Below are 22,901 nucleotides of genomic sequence, written 5' to 3' on the forward strand. Positions count from 1 at the left end.
TCAGCCCTTACAGCCTGCTTTCTGAACCTCTCTGATGTACCCGCCTGGGGATCCACGGTGCAGGTTTATTTCTCCATGAATTAATTATAGACTACAAACCAGCCTGAAAGCAGAAAGGGCTCCATTTACATTTTTAAAAAGCAGAAGATAACGCAGAGCAAGAATGACCTTACCTGTGCAAAGTAGAGTTTTAATTTCTTCCCTCTGAACTGGGTTTCATGAAGCTCTATCCTGGCTCGGGCTGCAGATTTGGGATTGCTGAAGTTTATTCGGACACGTCTGAAACTCTTAAACAGCTGGAACGTCACGCAGTCATCGTAAGTCCGAAACAGGCCCTCAAATTTTTCCTGGTGAAAACAAAACAAACAGAGGAAAATCCATCAGCCATGTATCTTGCATGATGCCTGATCCAACACAAATAATTAAGTAAATAAATGGACTTTTCTCAAATAAAACAGAACACAAGTAATGTATTTTTTTAAATTAGTTTATTATTAGTTTCGGATATAGAGTTCAGTGATTCATCAGTTGCATGTAACACCCAGGGCTCATTACATCACATGCCTTCCTTAACGCCCCTCACCCGATTACCTCATCCTCCCACCCCACCTCCCCCCTCCAGCTGCGCTCAGTGTGTTTCCTAGAGTTAAGAGTCTCTTATGGTTTGTCTCCTTCTCTGATTTCATCTTAGTAATGTCTTTTTTTTTTTTTTCCTTTCATCTGTTGGTCTATTACCAGGTGTTAACATGCTTGTGGATTCAGCATAAGGATTTATAATCTGGGTCCTGAAATCTGCAGAGGAGCAGTCAATGGGACCTGAAATGCATAAAAAACCTGAAAATCATGCAAAGTGTTGAGTATGTTTCTGTGTATCTGTATCTTTTTTTCTGGGGAGAGGGCTCATTGTTGGTACAAGATTCTCAAAGAAGTCCATACTGCCAAAATACTAGAGCTATCAAGTAAAGTATGTGATAGATGTTATTAGCAATTATCAGTCTTGATGTCACAAGTTAGCTGGTGCCATGTGATTAGTCCTGGCTCATGAAATGTGTGCAGAAGGCAAGAAAAAGCCCTTAAGAATTTTTTATCTCTTTCTCTGAAGATGCCATGTATTCCAGATGGCATACCATTTGGAAGCAGGATTCTCCGCAGCCTGGGTCCCTGAGTGGCTGTGTGGAACAGAAATATTTTTCTCCCTCCTCCCACCCATCCTATGGTTGAGTTTGCTTTGGCAAGGAAAAACAATAACAACAACAAACCAAAAACCAAAAACCAACCAACCAACCAACAAACCTCTATTGCATTGAACCCCTGAGATTTGGAGATTATGTTATTCCCACAGCATAACTAAACCTATCACAGTACAAGGCAATCATTTAAAAATTTTGACGATTTCAGTGCAGCTAAACAAATCTCTGTTAAATGCTCACTTTATATAAGGCATGGTCTCTAGGCTTTAGGAGGACACAGAGATGAGTATCATTATGTTACCACCTTCAACGGTCTAACATCTTATTGGGAGAGGCAGACACAGTCACAAATAAGAGAATGCCCATAAGGCTGGGGAAGGAAAATTAAAGAATTACACACACACACACACACACACACACATTTGTATACATATAAATACCATCTGTCTGGTTCTTCTTAGCTTTAAAAAAGTTCTTGTTCTAAGTAACAAAACCAGTGTGCGTTAAATTACTGTATGTTCTCAGTGGAGAAACTGCTACTAAGTAAATAACTTTTATTTAAACTAACAAACCAACAAACCCTGATTCTTTTATTTCTACCATGAACGAACAAAGAACAAACGGTATATTATAAGTGTGAGTATAAGTGGAAAGAACAATGTACCAAGGAGTGGCAAGATTTACTGAATTTTGATTTGTAAGGGACCTAAGTGATAGTTAACCCTTTCCTTCCTCACCTCTATCGTTTTACCAATCAGGATCCTGAAGTCTGAGAAGAAAAGGACCCACCATGGTCACGCAGGCAGTTAGTGGCGGAGGCTCCACCAGGCCAAAGTCCTTGTAACCCTGAACACAGAGACACTTTCCACTATACAGAATTACACTGCCGGACTGAGACAAAGAGGGAGATGCTGCAGCAGGAGTCAGAGATGGGCTCATGTGCGACCACATCCAGCAGAATCAGCAATGTGATGGGGGCCTGTGACATCACTGACCTCCGGGCTTGCAGAGGAGGAAGAACCCAGATGTTAGAGAAGACCTCCTAGTCACACACATGAACATGTCTTAGACCTTAAAGTTCATGGCCTGTGACCCTTCCAAATGCTTGGCCCATTTTTGAGATTTCCTCAGGGCATGCCTGTAGTTCTTTCCATTTTTGACTCCTGTTTCTTTCCCTTTATAACCTACCTATCCAGTCCAGAACCACCAATGATACATTCAGAGCAAGTTTTATTTTTTGTTTTTTATTTTTTTTTAAGTTTCATGACATTCATAGAGATATGAGGGGTTCTTTCTCCCCTTTTCTTATTCTTATTCTCCTCTCCCTCTCAAAAACAAAACAAGAATCTTTCCTTGTCTATTCCTTCTACAGTTTTTCCATCATCTCTCAAGCCTTGGGATTAGCCAACTCCTGGGCCTGGGGCCTCCACCACCACCCCAAGAGAGCTCACTAAGGAATTATTTCCTGACAATACTGTATTTTCCTGAATAGGAGTTCTGGTGAATACAATGTTTTCTAGTTCCTCACAATGACAGTACCCTCAGCTGGTCATACCACAGTCGATGGTTTAATTAATTTGGGGAGTTTTCAGGAATGAAGAGCATTAGGAGATTAAAAGCTCTTATTTCTATAGAGAAATATTCCTATTTCTTAGGACAAAATTCTTGAGTCTCTGTAGCTCTATATTATTCCACTGCCAGTTTCACGTCCCTATCCCTTCCCCAGGGCCTGAGTGTACGCATAGAGGCCAGCCTTGGAGGGGAAGTGTTCTTTTCCTTTGCCTCTAATCCCTTGTTTGCATTTTGTATTTCTTCTTTATGCCTCACATCTCAGCTATTCAGAGCTGTTTGGCCTCAAGAGCTTGGATTGGTGAAAAAAAAAAAAAAATCAAGGAGTCCTGGCTTTGGGCTTAGGGGAGGGCTGACAATGTGGGAGGCTTTGGCAGATGTCAATTACTGAGTGCAACTGTTTTCTCCACTGATCCTCAGAAGAGGGTCCCAGGCAGCTACTGCCTCAAGCTAGAGTTGGCAAGTGACAGCAACCTCTTTGATACCTCTTGTTTTGGGCTTAGGTTCATAATCAAACTAGGTCTTTCACCAAACCTGAGGTGCGGCCCAGAGCTCAGGGGCCAGGGTTTTCACAAGCTCTATGGTGATCGTCATCTTTGTCCCCATCAACTAACATGTACTTGGCTTGTCCTCTCTGCAGATTTCTTTTGAGAACCAGTATTGGCAGGTGGTGACAGCTGGCCAAGAAGTGGGGATTCACCAGCCAACTCTATTTTCTTCCATTAGTGACATGATAAACATTTCATTGGCAGAGGCAACAGAGTACGAGACAAAATTCGTTACAGGCAGGTGCAGCATTGCGACCTACCCTTAGGCAACACAATGTCCTGAACAGAGCCAGACACAGGTGTCTGTCTCTCAAAGGGCAGGAGAGCAAATCTATGCTGTTCAGGCTCAGGTCGCCACCCCCCACCCCCCTCCCCTGCTGAGACACACAGTGGTACTTTGTTGTCCCCTGGCTGCCACTTTCCTCCAGTCTGGTACTCCACAAACCCAATAAATTCCTCATGTCCTCAACAAGTAGTTCCCTCTGTAACCATTGGTTTGAATAAAGTTCCACAGCAGTGATCTCAAATTCTGGTCTCTGGACCTTGCTACACACTTACAAACTATGCAGAATCCTGAAGAACTTTTGTTAATGTGGGTTTCACCTACCAGTGTTCATTGTACCAGAGACTTTTAAAAATATGCATTTACAAGTATATTTAAAAGTAACAATAATAAGCCCATTCTATGTTAAAATAATATTTTTAGGAAAAATAACTATTTTCCAAAACAAGACAGTTTAATGAGATTGGCGCCTTATTTTTTTTAACATTTCTGCAAATCTCTTTAATTTCAGATTTAATAGAAGAGACCTGAAATCTCCGATTTGTCTCTATGTTCAATCTGTTACACTATGCTGTTTTGTCTGAGGGGTGTGACCTAAAGCTGACCTCACCCAAACACATGGTTGGAAAAGGGAGGAGTAACTTAATAGCTTTTCAAATATTCTTTGAAATTCCTTGTGGATAGCCTTTCTTGATACTTCATCAAAACCCGACAAGTGGCAGTGTCTTAAAGTATACTACAACGTTAAATCTGATTTAATGTATAATCTTGATTACAAATATATAATAATCTTTATTATAATCAAGTAACATTATCATTTGATTATATTAAGATCTATCTTAATAGATGTATCTATTTTGCACCTTTATCTATTTGGCATGATATATTACCACCTATATTAATAAAAATTCTTCAGAAATTGGGAAGTTGTCAGATTCACGTTGGTATATATAGGTTTTCCAAAATTATACTGTTAGCTTGAAAGTTCTTTCTTTTTTTTTTTTTTTTAAATATCTTATTTATTTATTTATTTATTTATTTAAGAGAGAGACAGTGAGAGAGATCATGAGTGAGGAGAAGGTCAGAGGGAGAAGTAGACTCCCCAAAAAGCTGGGAGCCCCAAGTGGGACTCGATCCCAGGACTCCAGGATCATGACCTGAGCTGAAGGCAGTTGCTTAACCAACTGAGCCACCCAGGTGCCCCGTCCTTTTTTTTTTAATTTTTTTAAAGATTTTACTTATTTGTCAGAGAGAGAGAGAGAGAGTGAGCATAAGCAGGGGGAGTGGCAGAGGGAGAGGGAGAAGCAGCTGCCCTGCTGACTAAGGAGCCAGATGTGGGACTCCATCCCAGGACCAAACTGACTGAGCCACCCAGGTGTTCCTCTTTCCTAATCATTGGTGACAAACAATGCCAGTTATTTTCCTTGGCGTAACATGCTCATTCATTCATTTTTGGGATAATGTGTGCCAAATATCTAAGTCTGCATAACTACAGTTTGACTGTTGGTTGTTCTTTCAAGTAAAAATTGTGTTCCATGAGAAAAGTAAATGTCTAGTTCATCTTAGAATAGCCTCCAATGTCTCCTCAAGTCAAATACTGTATTTTGGGGTGCTGTAGAAGTGTACTTCACGTGTTCTTCCCATTTCAGTATTTGGATTATTAAAAAGGCATATGTTCAAGGATATAAAGTTAATAAAATTAATAAATTTTATGGGCATTTTTAGGTAAAATCCTCATTTTTCTTTCTCCTTTTTCTTTCTTTCTTTCTTCTCTCTTTTTTTTTTTTTTTTTAACTGTGAGCTTGTGGCTATGAGGAATACTGGTAAAACTGGTATAGTTTGCAGCCCCTGCACTGACTTGTAGACAAGTATCAGCAGTTTTAACCACTATTGCTTCTGTACCATGTGAAATGTCAACACAGCTGAAAAGGAAAAGAGTGTTTTAGTCTTATTATGGAAATGGTTTTGACCTCATGGAGAATGATGTTGGGAACCTGTAGGAGTCTGCAGACCATCCTTGGAGAACTGTGGTACCGTAACATCTCTAAGAAAGTAAGGATTTATTTGGCTTGGGTTGAAGACAAGAGGTCTAGTGAGAATCTTTAGGATACAACATAATGGAAACAGAAGAAGAGACATCACTCAAGAAAGAGTGGTGATCATACCTGAACATTGCAGGGATGGTGAAGAGAATGAAGATGGTCTTGACCACTGGCAATCCTCCTGAGAGCTATCTGAACAGATGTGGAGGTGAAATATGGATTATTATGGATTGAAGGGTTAATGGAGGGGGAAAGGTGGAGAAAGATAACTTGGCAACAAGAAAGAGGGAGCTGGGTGATAATTATATGGGAGGTCAGGTCGAAAGAAGATTTTTAGTAGCATGGAGAGACACTTACTGGTTGACGAAATGAAACTATGATGAAGGAAAGAGAGGAGACAGGAGAGAAAGGGGGTAGTGGATGGTGGAGACAAGAAGAGGGGCTTCAGAAAGACTTGTAGGATTTTTTCCTGTGAGAAAAGAGCTGACAGGTCACAATGGAAGAGTCTGGAAATGGAACAAGCAAAACAGAATGGCTTTCTCATCTCAGGGAAGTGGAAGGTGAAGGGACCCTGAGGTCTTGAGGAGCTAGAGGCAAGGAGAGTAAATGTGGACACAAGTCAAAGGACAGTGTAATGGATTGAATTATGTCCCCCCACCCAAAGGCTGTGCTGAAGTCTCCAGTACCTCAGAATCTGAACTTATCAGGAAACAGGGTCACTGAAGATGTAACTTGTTAAGAGGGGGTCATACTAGAATGGAGTCCCTAACCCAGGATGCCTGTTGTCCTCATAAGAAGACAGCCATGGGAAGACAGAGAGACATAAAGTGTCACATGAAGATGGAGGATTGGAGTGATGCTTCCATAAGCCAAGGGAGGCCAAAAATTGCCAGCAGACTGCAACTGCCAGAAGCTAAGAAGAGATGAAGGATTTCGCTACTGGTTTCAGAGGTAGCACAGTCCTGCTAATACCTTGATTTTGGTTTTCTAATCTCCAGAACTGTGAGATAATAAACTGCTGTGACTTTAAGGCAATCGGTTTATGGTATTTTGTGACAGCAGCCCTAGGACACTAATGCAGGCGATTATGCAGCACTAAGGGTCCACATAAAACTAGGGATCAGATGGTTTTTGTTTTTGTTTTTTTAAAGAGAGAGAGGGAAGCAGGCTCCCCACTTGAGCAGGGAGCCCAATGAGGGGCTCGATCCCAGGATCCTGGGATCATGACCTGAGCCAAAGGCAGAGGCTTTAATCCACTGAGCCACCCAGCACTCCTCAGATGGTTTTTAATAGAGCCTGCCGATAGAGTTCTGCCATTTTTTTGTTTTTAGGTGAGTGTTAAGTGGATAGCGGGGTCATTCCAGGGTAGCGTGGGCAAGACAGGCGTGTGTACACAACCTGTATGTGTGGGAGGAGTGCAACAAGAAGGAAGGGGGGAGTTGCTCTCAAGAATGAACACTTTGGGATTTTACAATCTCTACCTTTAAACGTATTTGCTTTTCTTGAGCAGGCTGGAAATTGCAGGGACCCGTATGGAGGGACCACCATGAACGGGACTGTAAGCTTGCAGAAGCTCACTATGGTTTTCCTTAAATCTTCTTAACTTCACCTGTGTTACAATTATTTGTTCCTTTATGCATTATTTGTGCTCCACGTTTTTAAAAAGATTCGAACATGGCTTATAAAGACATACAAGATGCCAATAAATACATACATAAATAAATAAATATAATAAATAAATCTCAAAATAGAAACGTGAGTATAGAAAAAAAAAAAAGTGGAAAACAAGGGTAGAGACATAAATTGGGACCATGGAGGTCTAGTTAACGTTTTTCACGCAAAGAGTCTGCATTACGAAAGATTCACAAGAGCAGCTTTTCTGACAGGATGCCCTCCTGAAAACTAGAAAAACTTCTCGTGCAGTCTCGAACATGGGCCATGGGTGGGCCAACATTTTGCTTCTAATCTTTTTCAAGGCCAACACGAGACGGCATTCCTCGCCGGTGATACAGTCCTCTCAGGGTCCTGAGGGTAAATATGAGCCTGGCCTCAACACCAGACAGAGGGATCTGTCCAGAGTCCTTACCAAGAAGCTCCAGTGATGTGAGGAAGACTGTCCTCAGAAGTTATGGAACAAAACCAAGTGGAAGGTGAACTGTTATAGTTTCCAGACACTGGGATGCCTGGGTGGCTGAGTCGTTAAGCGTCTGCCTTTGGCTCAGGTCATGATCCCTGGGTCCTGGGATGGAGCCCCAATTCTGGCTCCTTGCTTATTAGCAGGGAGCCTGCTTCTCCTTCTCCCTGCTGCTCCCCCTGCTTGTGCTGTCTCTCTCTCTCCCCCTCCCCTCACAACTGAATAAATAACATCTTAAAAAAAAAAAAAAGGAAGCAACTGTTGTTTTGTAAACTCAGGAAGACTTAGGAAGTGCTCAATGTATTCTGCTTAATTGTTTGATACAAAACCGCGAGGTGTTTTGTAGAAAGAATATTTGGACACTACAATATTCCCTTCCGTTAACTCCTAGCCTGACAGGCTGCACATACACAATTTTATGAAGTCACTGAACCCTCGCTTTTCTGGACGGACCGTCTGAGGGTAAGTTGAGATTTTTCCTGTCTTTGAATAACACATGAAGCAGCTGGAAGTCAGTGACCTCCACAAAGCCACCAGACCGCCTAGTTAGCAAAACCAAAACTGGGAAGTTCAAGTCGTTCAGACGACCCAGGGTCACTGAGAACACGCAGACAAGTGAGAGGTCTGAAGAATGAGGGTAAGCAAGCCAGCGCTGTCAAGCTGAAGGAAGAGTGCTTAAAGATCCCACTGCTAGGGGGACCGATACTGCCTTCATCCACATTCCAAACGAGGCTGTATGCCTTTATGTATGCTTCAATTTCCTCACTTACGATCCCTGTGGGTATAAATTATCTTAATAAGAAATTCAGCTTCTCTCAAAATCACAGGGCTCTCATCGGGCAGATAATACTTCCCAGAACCTGCTGAGGAATGAGACAATTCATTTCGGTTTATCACCTCTCAATGGGTTCCACTGACAAGTCCTGGGCAAATCCCATGTTTAGGGATCATACTGGATTTTACAGGCTGCTTGGGAGGCTTCCTGTCGGAAGGAGTGTTGCTGTTAATAAGGGATAGCAGGTGTGCAGGGGGGCATTTTTACATCGGGATTTTTAACCTGTCAGGATTTCTAAGGCCAGGCAGAATTGTATGAAATAATGCTTTGATTCTTTTGTGGTTCTGATGTGACCTAAACAGAAAATCATGATGAAAAGGAGGCTCACCCCTTCTTTACTGATAAGATAAGTGGATAGACCTTGGTTCACACGATTGCTTTGGGAGAAGAGAATTCACTGGTAAAGGCACAAAAGCCTTTCTCCCTTCTCACTGGAGTCCTTGCGAGAGACAAAGATGTAAAACTCAGCGCCAAACTCTGAAAGGACCCACTTGGCCCTAAAACCTCATCACCTGCTTCTCTCAGCAGAATGGTTACCATGACCTGTGTTCTAGTCTGTTCTTTCGTTCCCACCATTAAAGCCCAGGGTGGCTGGGTAACTTTTCTATCCAAGAGCTCGCGCTCACTCCATTCTAGCAAAGCAAGTCTCCATTTCTCTGATTTCACTGTGCTGCCATCCACACATTTAGAGCTGGAAAAATAACCCAGCACCCAAAACTCCTTTAAGCTAATAAAATGCACAGGGGCAACAAAGAATGATCCTTGAACGGTGGTCAGCCTCAGCTCTGTGGAGCTTACAGCTTTGATAACGTGGGACAATCTTTGTAGGCAAAATGATACAAAAGAGGCACCAAAATGGAATATTTTTTAATGAGGACAAAAAATTCATAAGAAATAAATTTTATAAATTTTACCCACCCCCCCCCAAAAAAAACCCAAAAAACAAAACCACCAAAACCTGACTGTGAAACTCATCGTCAGAGCTTTGCCAGGGCCTGGTACAGGCCCATACAAAGAGGACCTCAGAGCTGAAACTTCACTCAATTTCCAGGAAATACGCCTAAGAGAATGACAAGGATACTGTACATTCACAAGGGAGTCTGGAGTCCAGGTGCGTAGAATGGCTAAATCTCAGCTGAGGGGGACCCTTTCCCTCAATGTTTGAATCTCCGGAACGAAAGCCAAGAAATGTGAGACATTTTCTGGAGAGTTTCAGTACGTGGGTCATAGGGATGGCTGAGGCTATCCCTACCACACGCACCAGAACCCATTTGGTAAACACCCAAGGAGGAGGCTAGAGGAGATGCTGGTAAGCTGGGTGCTTGGAGCCTGTCCCAGCAACTGTTCAATAAAGGATGACAACTGCTTGATATGTGGACTGAGAGAGAAACTTCCCGGAGGCACTGTGTAGGTGCCCAAGACCTTTGCTGGGTCTAACTCTGTGCAGAAAAGGCCCACCCTTTGGGCGAGTGAGACCCTTGGCGCTGGTTCTGATGGGTCACCCTGCCCCCAACAAGAGGGCCCAGGAGGGTGTAGATCCTGTCTGTACCACCCAAGATACCATTTGTGTGGATGCCTACCTGTTCCGTGCCTGCCGCAGGATGCTTGTAAGCATCCCAAGGGGTCTCTGAATTCCTAGGGAAGAGAAGAAAGGAACATCCCCACATGTATTAGGAGTGGGGAGGAGGTAAACCAGGTAAACTCCAGACCTCTGAGAGAGTCATTATGAGCACAGATTCTGTTACAGTGCCACAAACTGGACATATCTGCATGCTTTTAAATACAAAGGAAGGATCTAATGACACTTCTATGGCTGCCACATTTCAGTGCACAGTATTAATGGCTGCCTTGATTCAGGGCATATCCTGAGGGTGAATGACAGTTTGATCCTTCTCTGGGCCATCAACTCCTCTTCTTTGATCATTAATCTGCAAGAGCGCCTATGGCTATCCCCAGCCCTGCCGAGATACAAGCTCTAATTGTGCATGTGTAATTGACAAAATGCACAGTGTCCTTTACAGCTTGTAAGACAAGGAACTACATTTTAAATTCATTTAAATATTGTCTTACCTATTAGATAAAGCATAAAGCTATGTTACTAACACAAACTCTAGAGTCACAATCCCTAGTTAAAATCCTGAACCCAGGATTTGTGCAACCTTGAGCAATGGACTGATCTATCGGACACCTCATTTTCTGTGTCTGTAAAATGGACATAGAATAATAATAGTCTCTATGTTATAGGGTTTTCCTGAACATCAAGTAAATTAGCCTATTTAAATCAGTTAGAAAGGTACTGAGCTTGGGTATGTGAGAGTTATTACTGTTAGGAATACCAGACTGGAAGAGAAATAATGTTTCATTTACAAGTTTTTATATTCAGCCTGCTAGCCCTAGTTGTGCGTATCTCCCTCTATCCAGATCAAGATCTTTGCTTACTACCTGTATCTAATCCTTACAGACTGTAAAGAGCAATTGTAGGAATGCCCAGAGTAATATTTCATATAAAATTAAGACTAATTATACTAACATGATTTTATTTATGTTATTATCTACTTAAGACATTGAGTCCAAATTAGGCATCATGATTTCTTTCTTGCCTGCTAAGCTTTAAAAGTTTTCTTGGTAAAGTAAATAATTCTAAGGAGGTATGGAAAGGGTAATTGCTGTCAGTTGCTCCCCTTGGAGATCCCCTATCATCCGCAGCGGCCGGGCCTCAGAGAGAGAGATAGTAAGCACATGACAAAGGTGCCAGGCACTACCAGAAGTGTTTAAAGTTCAGATACACAAGAGATTCATTAAGTCCCTTGCACCTGGCTCCTTTCGCCCATCTAACACTCTTCAGATGTCTTTCAGATAAGCCCATCTCCAGAACTCTATTCCCCATCTTCAGCTGTTTCCTGAATATTTCCTTAGAGATATCCAATAGATAGGTTCCTGAAACCCAATATAGCTCCAAAGCCAAATTCTCTGTTGGGGCCTCGAAATCTGCTACCCGTCTCTCTCCATGAATGGCCTCCACCTACCCAGCTGCTCAAGTCTGGAAGCTGTGGGTCACCTGATCTTTTCCCTCTCCCTCCCTCTGACATCCTGCCCACATCTCTCCCACATCCCACCACTCAACAAGCCCCATGTTCTTCCAACCCTTCACCCCTCCATCAAGTCCTGGCTTGCCACAGCTCTCCCTGTTATGGCACTAGGTCACTCTGGACTCTGTTTTGGAGTCAACTTTGAAAGTGTGCCGCAAGAAAGGTCTTTCTAAAAGACAACATTCTGGGGGCGTCTGGGTGGCTCAGTGGGTAAAAGCCTCTGCCTTCAGCTCAGTTCAAGATCCCACGGTCCTGGGAGCCAGTCCTGCATTAGGCTCTCTGCTTGGCAGGGAGCCTGCTTCCCTTCTTCTCTCTCGGCCTGCCTTTCTGCCTACTTGTGATCTCTGTCTGTCAAATAAATAAAATTAAAATAAAAAAATAATAAAAGACAACATTCTGATTAAACAGTTCCTCTATAAAATCCTTCAGTCACTTCATAGGCTTTTAGAATACAGCCTGGCTTCGCATTGAAGGCCCTCTATAAAACAGCCATCACTCACCCCATTAATCTCATATTCTACTCCTTCCCTAAGCCATCTCCTGTACACCAGCCAAACTTCCACTTACAGTCTTCCATGCAGGTGATTCTATATTTCCAGGCCTTCTCTCACTTGCTCCTTCTTCTGCCAGAGACACCCTTTTCCATCAGGTAACTTTTACCCCCATATTCCTTTTGTCCAGTTTTATTGAGCTATCATTGACCCATTTAACATGGCACAACTTCAAGGTATCCAACGAAATGATGTGACACATGGATAGACTGGGAAAAGATCACCGTGATACATTTAGTTAAAATAGGTCACCTCAACCAGTTACCAGTTTCTTTTCTTGCAAGGAGAATTTTTAAGACCTACCCCCTTAGCAAATTTCAAATACACAGTATACAGGGTTGTTAACGACCATCATCAACCTATGTATTACACCCCATCAGGTGACTTCTGATGGTCTCTCGAGCTCTAGCTTAGGTGTCGTATCTGATAAATCTCTCCTGAATCCTGGGTTGGTTAAGACATTCTTCCCCTGTGCTCCTAACAACACAGGGATCTACTTAGTGAGGGTAACTGTTCCCTCACTAACTAGACTATAGTGACTTTAAGGGCAGAAATGGTGTCATTTTTACTTTTGTGTCCTTTTCACATGTATACATTATTGAGTGCCAACTGTATACTATGCAAGATCCCTGCACTATGGGAAGGACTCCCTTGATAACGAAATGAACAAGGCGCTGTGGAGAGAACAGTCCTCCCCTCCTCCCCCATGCTTTTGGTGAATTTTCTCTTTCCTTCAAAGCCACCCTTCAATAAAATCGGTAATTGTATACTAAACACACAGGTGAAGAACTTCCATACTATAATAGGGAAGCCAACGTCAAGTGGTCCACCCTTCTTCCTAGAAGTCTTTCTTGACCCTTCCCCTGACATACCCTCCCTCCCTTTGGGGTTGGCCTCCACTTCCTTTGATTATTTCACACACGCTGAATCTCCTTTCAGAACAATAACTCATCAATGTGTGTGTGCGCACGATCGAGAAAGACCTCAGGGAAGAAATGGTATGTGACAGATGAATGGAATATTGATGTGTGGAAACGAGTGGTGTGTGTGGGGGACTTCTAAAGAAGCCTGTTGTTCTAGGCAGGGGAGCAGTCATGATCAAAGCATTGATATAGTTCCAGTTATCACTGCTAAGGCAGGCCATCTTGGGGGACTGAAAAAAAAGACAAAAAGAATAGTTGATCCTAAGCCATATTTCCCTAGGTCTGGTCTTGTGGCACACTCGTGACTGTTATTAAATACATACGGAATTGCAGAAACTGCAACCCAAATGAGACTTGAGATTCTATTATTTTAAGCTCTTAAATGTTTCTTACTGCATTTATTTTCCTGGTGATACGCTCCACTGACTACCTTTTATTTGAATTCTAAACGATAGGTTGTGGGCGGGCCGCTGCTCAGGGGACAAAGTGCTCCCCAGCTCAGAGACCAATTTTGGAAATGACCCCTTTCCTGAATGCCACACTGTGTTGTATTTGAAAGAGGTAGGAAATGTACTTCTAAAAACAAGTAGTGTTCTGTCTTCCCCAGATTGAACTGAAGCCTCGGTTTCAATATCAAGTGGTCAATAATTGATGAGGACATCTTTAGGATGTTTAATGTTAAATTAAAGGGCTAAATCCTAAATATGTTCCATATTGCATCCTTCTGAAGATAGGCAATTTAAAATTTCATTCATTCATTTTACCATTTGGCATACGATCAAAGTAAGCTTTTCAAAGGCAACATGGTATCCTTATTTTTCCTGTGAAATTGAAATGGCATTTGCATTCTTTTGAGATGCAGATATGAGCAAATTTTTATGACTCAATCTTTAAATCTAGAAAGAAAATGTAGTTTGTTATGCTCCTAATGGTCCTCATCACTGTTCTTTTTCCACCTCTTAATTATGCTTTTTCTTGTTTATTTAGCTTCTATTCTCTCTTCTTTATGTAATGGCATAAAAAGAAGACTTGTTAATGATAAAGCCTTATGTAAAATTAAATCGCTTATGTTCAAATTCCTTGAGATTTGAAACTAAAACGATTGTTTCAATCGGTTATAAATTCAGGAGGCAAGTTACCTGAATGAGAGCTTTCCAGATTGAAACACGACAGTCAACACCTAACATGGCTGAAAGGGATTTACTAAAAACAACACCCACCAAGTCTGCAGCTCTAGCTAACAATGAGTAGGATATGGGATTGCAATTTTGCACAGTGATTAAATTTTCACCGGACATTTATGACAGCCAACCCCTCTCTCTAAGTCCCTTACAGATGACAATACTTTTCAATCTGACAATAAAGCTCATGAGGTAGATGAAGAAATGGATTGAAAGAGACTCAGCCTTTCCCTTATGTGGTCAGTCAGTCAGGGACAGAAGGCACACTTCATCCCAGTCCAGTAGCTGGAGTTCTAGTCTTAACCTCTAGGCTACCCCACTGAGGGCAGAGAGGAGCTGAGTTGACATGGCTTTATCCCTTCAGTGACCCAGTGAGATGGATGCATCTTTTGTGTTCAGTCAGATTTGCTCATGCACATCCCATGGGGCAGCAGCAGTGGGAAGAATTCTGTTATCTTTCCAGGAGAAATGGTTGCAACCTGAAAAGATGCTTCTCCTGTCCAAAGGAAGGGAGCTTCACATCGACATTTCCGACTAGAAGTAGCTGCAGATAGGATCATAGGAATGAAAGTATGATTTTTTCCCACAATACCCACATTTATATGTGTGTGTGTGAGTGTTTTACACACAGAAGTTCAGGACTGCTGGACATAAACCTGATTTAGGGCCAAAATCATCGTCAGCCAAGAAGAATGATTTGCTTAAAAATTCCTTTCTCTCCCTGTGACAGGAAGTTTGTGGAGAAGCATGTAAGCTGGATGAAGCCAGTAACTTGTCGTCAGTGTCCACTATAATGAGAACCACTCTACCACATCTTCCCAGAGACAGGACACTTTGAAGGGGGGGGGCATTGAAAACTGTGACATCAGGACTGTTCAGGGCACGCTGAGCATGAAGTCCTCAGTTGACTGAGCCTCTGAAACAGTAATTCCAAAACTGTGGTCCCCAGCAACCTAGGAAGACGTGACAGTCTTGTGGATGGGTGGATCCTGTCTGAACACACCAGCCTGCTCTGCTGTTCATACCAGCAAGGCATGCGCATATTATAGACTTTCTTTCTACGAAGGGCTACTCATTTGTAATCGAATGAGATAGTGACAGAATACATTTTTAAGGTTATGAAAATCACTGCCTTCATCGCCAACACTTAACAGACCTCACTAAGTGTAGGCAGGGTTCTAAGAGCTGTATGTCATCCAGAGAGGACAACCTATAGACCCACAGACCAGCAGCAGCAACCCCGGGGAGCTTGTTAAATAAACAATATCTCAGTCCCATAAACCCCCAAGACCCACCGATGCAGAATCTGCCTTTCCACAAGATCCCCGGATAATGCCCTATTTAAGTTTATGTAGCACCAGACTGGAAGAAAAGGGTTGGACAATCTGAGGCACATGAGCTTCCCAACTGCAGGAATACCCTGATCTATGGAACTGTGCTATTGGGAATTATCAGTGCTGTCCTTGCAGACAAGCGATTGTCAATTTTTTGCATTCATCAGTACTTCTGTAGAGTTATGGTGAATGATGACACCCATTGACTGCTTTGCTCGTACCATCACTACACTGTTCTTACTTCGATTATTATCTTGTTCTTTGCAAGTTCTTTGTTTTCACTGTTTTTTTTTTTTTTTCCACTAGAAAAAAGGAGCCTATTGGGTAGGTGGGACACTGTGTGGGAGGTTTCCACGAACAAGTGAAGAGGAGAACCTGAAGAGATTTCCAAATGGTACAAGCTTTGATCTCTGCTGACCAATTACATCTGCCTTGAAGATCTCCAGAATAATTTACTTCTGCTGTGTGTCTCTTAATCAAGGTACATTTGAGACTAAGCAGTATTTTACCCAAGAAGGAGATCAACCTTAGCTTTGCAAAATGAATGGAAGCATCAGACCTCCGAAATATTTTCTTACTCAGTTTTTTATTTAAATTCAATTAGCCAACATACAGTACATCATTAGTTTCAGATGTAGTGTTCAATAATTCATCAGTTGTGTATAACACCCAGTGCTCATCATGTCACGTGCCCTCCTTAATGCTCACTCAGTTTTAATGACTTTTCCCTAAGGTTCCCAGTGATCAAGTTTTCTCTGCAACATCACTTTCATCTCTATTCTTAGAAAGGACAGTAGAGGTGACCTATTCTAACCCCTTTACTTGAAAACCACAAGAGGTAAAGCATAGAGCAGGAAATAATATGCTCAAAGCCTCATCACGAGCCACAGGCAACACTGCCCTTGAATTTGGGTCTTCAATGTACAGACACGATTTTTAAAAATCAAGAAGACATTACAGCAATTTTTAAAATCAAGAATGTCCTCTGATATGTTTTGACCTTGTGAACAATGCAAGTCTTTGAATAATCCAAATATATTCAGCGATGTAGTGCTGGAAATCATATATTCCCTAACAAAAGCAGGTCTGTGATACTTTTTTTTTTCCCCAAGAAGTCTCAAATACAACTTTCATCCCTATCAAAAAAGCCAAGGCCCAAAGAGGCAAAGTGATTTGTTAAAGGTTACAGGCAAGGGGAAATAATACAAGTTCAAGCATTACATTGATCAATGGAATGGGTTTCTTTGACACAAGGAATAGTAAGCAGCCTCTTAAAGGGGTCTTCTGAAGTTTTAAAGGAAAGGTACTAAGAAAAATGGGTTTGTTTTCAAGCATAACACCTAAGTCACCTGGATCATGAATATCAGAAGATAATGCTGATGTCTCAATCAAAATTTAAAACCTCTGTTTTCTTTTAAGATCTTATTTATTTATTTGACAGAGTAGAGAGAGATTACAAGTAGGCAGAGAGGTAGGCAGAAAGAGAGGGGGAAGCAGGCTCCCCGCTGAGCAGACAGCCCAATGCGGGGCTCGATCCCATGACCCTGAGATCATGACCTGAGCTGAAGGCAGAAGCTTATTAACTCACTGAGCCACCCAGACGCCCCCAAACCTCTATTTTTTAATTAAAAAAAAAAAAAAAAAGGAACATGAGCCCACTTAAGAAAGAAAAAAAAATTACAGCAAAAGGCAAATAGAACCAAAAGCACTAGTAGGAAAGAGATAGCTGCCCGGGAAGTAACCACAACTGGGACATAGACTAGCATTAGATAAACTGACCAGAACTATTTGTGACACTCTTCATTGTCCTCCCTTTTAAATTTCTTGACATGTGGGGGTTTGGATTAGTCATTTCAGAAAACAACTGTTTCACCTCATCAAGGGCACGTATTTTCGCTTGTTTCATCACAAAATCACAAATCTGTCTCATTTTTCCGTCCTAGAATTTTTAAATGCCTTTCTGTTTTTGAGAGAAGAGAGTTGAGCTTTTATTTCATTAGTAACACTGCAAAATTGTACGTCGAGGTTCCTAATTATGCAATTTATTTTATCTCAATGAATTCTTGAAGTCTCTCACCAGAGGACCCCAGCAATGCTGAGGCCCACATCCCACTGGTTCAATCTTAGGCCTGTTGTACTTCAGTCATGACAAGATTCCTTTTCGTTTCGGTCTTGGGTTATTTCTACCATTTTGTGTATCTCCTATCTTTCTCTTTCTTGAACAAATATTTTTCTGTTACATGGGAAAGCAGCTTGGAGTAGATGCTCTTCCCCACAAAGATGACAGTGAGTGGGCATTCTGAGTCACCCTACTGACAAATCTGTACATGTTCTGCCATCGAATGAGACGGTCGGTCCCCACAAAGACCTGTGGTGTCTCTGGTTCAGCACCTTCCATCCCTTTCACTGGATGAAAGCTCTCCCTAGAGAAGGGCCATGGCCATGGTGAAGTGCCCCTCCCTCCCTACCAGTGGCTGAGAGCTGTTCCCTTCAGGTGAGAACCTTCCACTGCCAATGCTTCCGAGACTGGGGAATGCACCCTTCAGGCATGCTGGGATGGCCTGGAGGACTCTGAAGGTGTGTGGGTGCGATGTACTGACAGGCTTCCAAACGCAGAGGCCAGGAAGAGTCTGCCTGCTGAGTACAGGAACCCAATGCCGCCGGCCATGATGGCCCTACTCTGGGGCCACAGCCGAGCCTGCCCTTCTGCCTCACAGTCATGCTGAAAGTGACTGGACTCAGATTCCCTCAGGCTCAGCGCTTTCTCCTGCATCCCCAACACTCTTCAAGAAACCTCAAAGGCTGACTCCCCACTTTATTTCATGATTGTTTCCCCACAGGGTTCAGCCTGGGAGCAAATGCTGAGGCTGTGAGGGTGAACACAGAGAGGCCCCAAGGGGCCTGCCCTGCGGAAGCCCGGGCCACTCCGCCTGAGTGGACAGAGCAACGCTCAGAGAGAGCGGGCCCATCCTCAGGGGTCCCAGACAACCAGCAGCGGCCCTCCCGGGGCAGCCGGCTCTGGCCGGGCGCCTCCCACCTGCCCGCGGTCTTTCGGGACTTCGGATCTGCTCTCATGAAGCTCCTCCTTCCAAAGCCGCGAATGCTCCTTCCAGTGCTGCGGCTTCTCTTTTGCTCCTGATATCTCAGGGTGGTTTTAGTTGAGAGAGCAGTTAAACCCTTTCTATGCCTGCTATTTTGAGCCAGAAGCATACCAGGGACTTCTTGCCAGATGACATTAGGTTGAGCCACACGGAACTGCATTTTTATGGAGTTTAAAAACGCTCCCGTATTAGCCATTTCACGTGGCTCAATCTCACAAACACTGAGTCCACCGGGCCTAAAATAAACCAGATAAACCAAGGAATAGCTTCCTAACTCTCTTTAGGGAAATAACAAGAATCATCAACTTTTAAAAAAGGGTATCTTCTTTTTTTAAAAAAATCATTCATTCTCCCATTCCGAGGCAGAGAATGTATAATTCAGCTCTGCTTGCAGTGTCAAACACCCAGCTGGACATTTTCTCCTCCGTTATTTCATTTAATTCCGAAACAACGCTGTCAAGTAGACATTCTGACTGGCTTATTTAAGTATAGTTGGTGTACAATATCTTACTAGTTTTCAGGCATACAACAGAGTGATTTGACATTTATATACATCATGCAAAGCTTATCACGAGAAGTGTAGTCACCGTCTGTCACCAAAGTTCTAAGAATATAGCCCAAAGTTCAAAGAATATAGTCACAATATTATTGACTATATTCCCGGTGCTGTGCTTTTCATCTCTATGACATATTTATTTCATAACTGGCAGCTTGTACCTCTCAATCCCCTTCACCTATTTTGCCCATCGCCCCCCTCCCCTCCCCTCTGGCAACCACAAGTGTGTTCTTACCAGCGGTTATTTCTACCACTTTATGTATCTCTTATCTTCCTCTCTCTTAGTATTTTCTGTTATGTGGGAAAATACTTAGTATTTTCTTAGTATTTTCTATTATGCCCTCCCTCCACAAAGGTGACAGGTGGTAAGCATCCTGTGTCCCCCAAAAACAGGTTGAATGTCACATACACTGCCTCAAGGGACAGCAAAGTAGGGGACCTGGCTCTACACTGTGGTGACTGGGCCAGTTAATGCCAAGCTTCAATGCTCTTTAGGCAGAAGCTTCATGTCATTAAAACTGTAACAGAGATCATCCCTTTTTTACAGATGAAACTATTGTCAAGAAGTTAAAGACCTTGCCAGAAGCTATTCAGCTAGGGACAGGGCAGCTGGGGTTTTAACACCAGTGTTTGTCTTGTGCCCTTTTCAGCACAGCAGGACTTTTTCAAGTGCCCACAACATGTTGCTCATTGTTATCCCGAAGAGCTGCTTTGCTAAAAAGATGGACTTGGGAAAATATTATCATCTTAACAATCATCTAAACATTCAGAATGAAGTTAAATGCAAAATATCCTTTACAAGGTCTCTCTCAACTTGCCCCTATCCCCTTACCCACAGCCTAGCAAAACTATCCCAGCCACCTCTGACTTTTTTTTTTTTTAAAAATGAGGTTCTTTTCTTTCCCAGCTTAATTGAGATACAGTTAACATATATCATTGTGTAAGTTTAAGATGTCCAACATAATGATTTGACATATGTATAGACTTCAAAGTGATGATCGCCTTAGGGTTAGTTAACACATCTGTGACCTCACCTCAATTTTTATTTTATAGTTCTATAGTTACCATTTTTTATTTTGGTAGTGAGAATCGATTCTCTTAGCAACTTTCAAATATATAGTACAATATTATTACTGTATCTACGTCCCCACTCCCCACTCTCTTCCTGCCCCTAGCTACCACCAACTTGATCTTTGCTTCTATGAGTTAGTTTTCCGTTGTCCAGTTTTTGGGTTTTGTTTTTTTTTAAGATACCATACATAAATGAGATCTACAGTATTTTTCTTTCTCTGAGCTATTTTACTTAGCACAATGCCCTCTAGGTCCATCCATGTTGTCATAAATGGCAGGATTTCCTTCCTTTTTGTGACTGAGCAATGTTCCATTCTGTATGAATACCACATTTTCCTTCCCCTTTCATCCATCGGTGGGCACTTGGGTTATTTCCTTGTCTTGGCTAATGTAATTAATGCTGCAGTGGATACGGGGTGGCAGTTATCTCAGCAAGGGTATTTTCATTTCCTTTGGATATAGGCCTACAAGTGGAATTGGTAGATCATCTAGTATTCTGACTTTTAATTTTTTGAGGAGCCTCCATACTGGTTCCCACAGTGGCTGCACCAATTTATAGTCCTACCTCTGATGAAGCTATAGCATTAGCCTCTTGAGACAGAGAACAATGACCTAATCCTAAGTTAGCTGGTAGGTTTATAGAGAATTATTTTATTATGCTTCACAGCTTACATATACCTGAAGTAAACACTTTTATTTATATTAAATATTACAAAATAAATAACACAAAAATGAAGATAATTAGAAGAAAGTACATCAGAATGTTTTTGTTATGAAACTGCATTAAGATTCTTTATCTTTTTTGGTACTTTTTCACTTTTTCTATAGATACGTCTTGTTTCTGTAATTAGAAAAAATATAAACATTATTAAGGATGAAACAAGATTTTTTGAATTAGAGTATTTTCAGCCTGCATCACCCCTAAAAAAATTAGTTCCATGTTTGTTCCAGGTTTAGTAGCTACTTCTGTTAAAGCATAGATTCTATCTTTTTTTTTTTCTTTTCTTTTTTTTTTTTTTGTCCTGAGTTTGGCTTTTGTAAGTTTCTAATAGTTTTGCTACACTAAGAAGTTATGAATAAGGGCTGTTTCACCCTATGTAGGCCTCCTGGGTAAGCACCTTTCATGTAGCATTTTTTGTTTGAGTTTAATGGTACCTCATATTTTCAAATGTTCTAGAATATTTGATTTATGCCCTGATTTATGCCCTGGCAGGCCTTGGCTATGTTTTTCTGAAGGAATGATAACCAGAGCTGTGCTACTACTTATTTTAGGAGCTGGCATTCCAAATATTGGTTGTGGGTGGTTCATGTTGACACCATTTTTCCTAATGCCCTTTCTGACGGTACCAACACTATGCTGTCCTTTTGGCCACTGAAGCAATTGGGCCAACAGACTTTCAAAAATCTGTTTTTCCTTTCACTGAAGATGAAGGCATGAGCTTCAGAACTTCTCTTTCTCTATTTCATCCATGAAAATGTGTTATATCCTAATACTAATGATGATAAAAACGTGAACAGCAGGTGTTTTTATTGTACTTCAAGCTTTATATATTGCTTTTACCTATGTAATCTTTGATAGAGATTGTATCTTAATGTTCACAACCCTCTGAGGTATGTAGTGGAAACATTATTTTCTTTAAAGATTTATTTATTCATTTTAGAGAGGGAGAGAGAAGGAGAGAGAAATCATGTGTGTGTGCGCATGAGCAGGGGGAGGGCCAGAGGGCAAGGAAGAGTTCTTAAGCGACTCCATGCTGAGCACGGATCCTGTGATCTTGAGATCACAACCCGAGCCAAGTTCAAAAGGCAGATTCTCCACCCAGGTGCCCCCAGGGGACGCATTATTACTATTACAATTTTTCAGATCAAATAAGACTTAAGGAGCTTGAGTGATTTTCCTTCGCTGAAGTCAATGTCTTCCTTTTCGTTAGAATAACTGAAAATTATTACCATATTTCTTTGTTGGCCTAAAAATATCTACTTGTGCAGGATTTTAAAAATGCCTGATAGTGTACATAAACAGATATAAACGGTACCCAACATATCTGCAAACATGAATGCATTTCCTTCCTGCACAGTGCAGAAAGGATATGGAGATAGACATAGCTGTGGCTGGGTCCACCTATGGCAAGGGTGTTGTCTTTAAATGGAACTGTGGCTATTGAGCTAATCATGATCACCTCCTCCACAGCCAAAAGAACGTGGCCCAAGGGAGAAACTCATGATTTGTGTGTTTCTTTTCTGAACAAGCCTAACCATTGTATCTGGGTCTTAGGGCGAAGCTGACTTTTAGTCAGCTCTCTGAAAGGCTGGAAGCATAAAATGCTGATGAAGAGGATGAGGAGAATTTTGGCTGAATGGGATGCAGCATGGAAGTTTCCTGTGGCTCATGCAGCCAGCAAAACCTGGACTGTGACTGCTTTACCACCCACTTTCTAGCAGAAGTTTAACTGCTTTCCTGTTTATGATTCAGAGATTAACACAGAGTTTGATT

At 42.0% G+C, this 22,901-nt stretch overlaps 1 protein-coding gene across 3 annotated transcripts in view; it reads right to left on the reverse strand.

The window, feature by feature from the left end:
• The window catches only part of RCAN2 (regulator of calcineurin 2), a 269,330-nt gene that overhangs the window by 24,408 nt on the left and 222,021 nt on the right, over positions 1-22,901 (reverse strand). For all 3 annotated transcript variants that reach the window (XM_044252142.1, XM_044252133.1, XM_044252151.1), the window contains one exon: positions 174-347. In XM_044252142.1, the coding sequence (XP_044108077.1) occupies positions 174-347 (174 nt within the window). The remainder of the gene's footprint in view (positions 1-173; positions 348-22,901) is intronic.

Source organism: Neovison vison, chromosome 1, assembly GCF_020171115.1.
Source record: "Neovison vison isolate M4711 chromosome 1, ASM_NN_V1, whole genome shotgun sequence".
NCBI lineage: Eukaryota > Metazoa > Chordata > Mammalia > Carnivora > Mustelidae > Neogale > Neogale vison.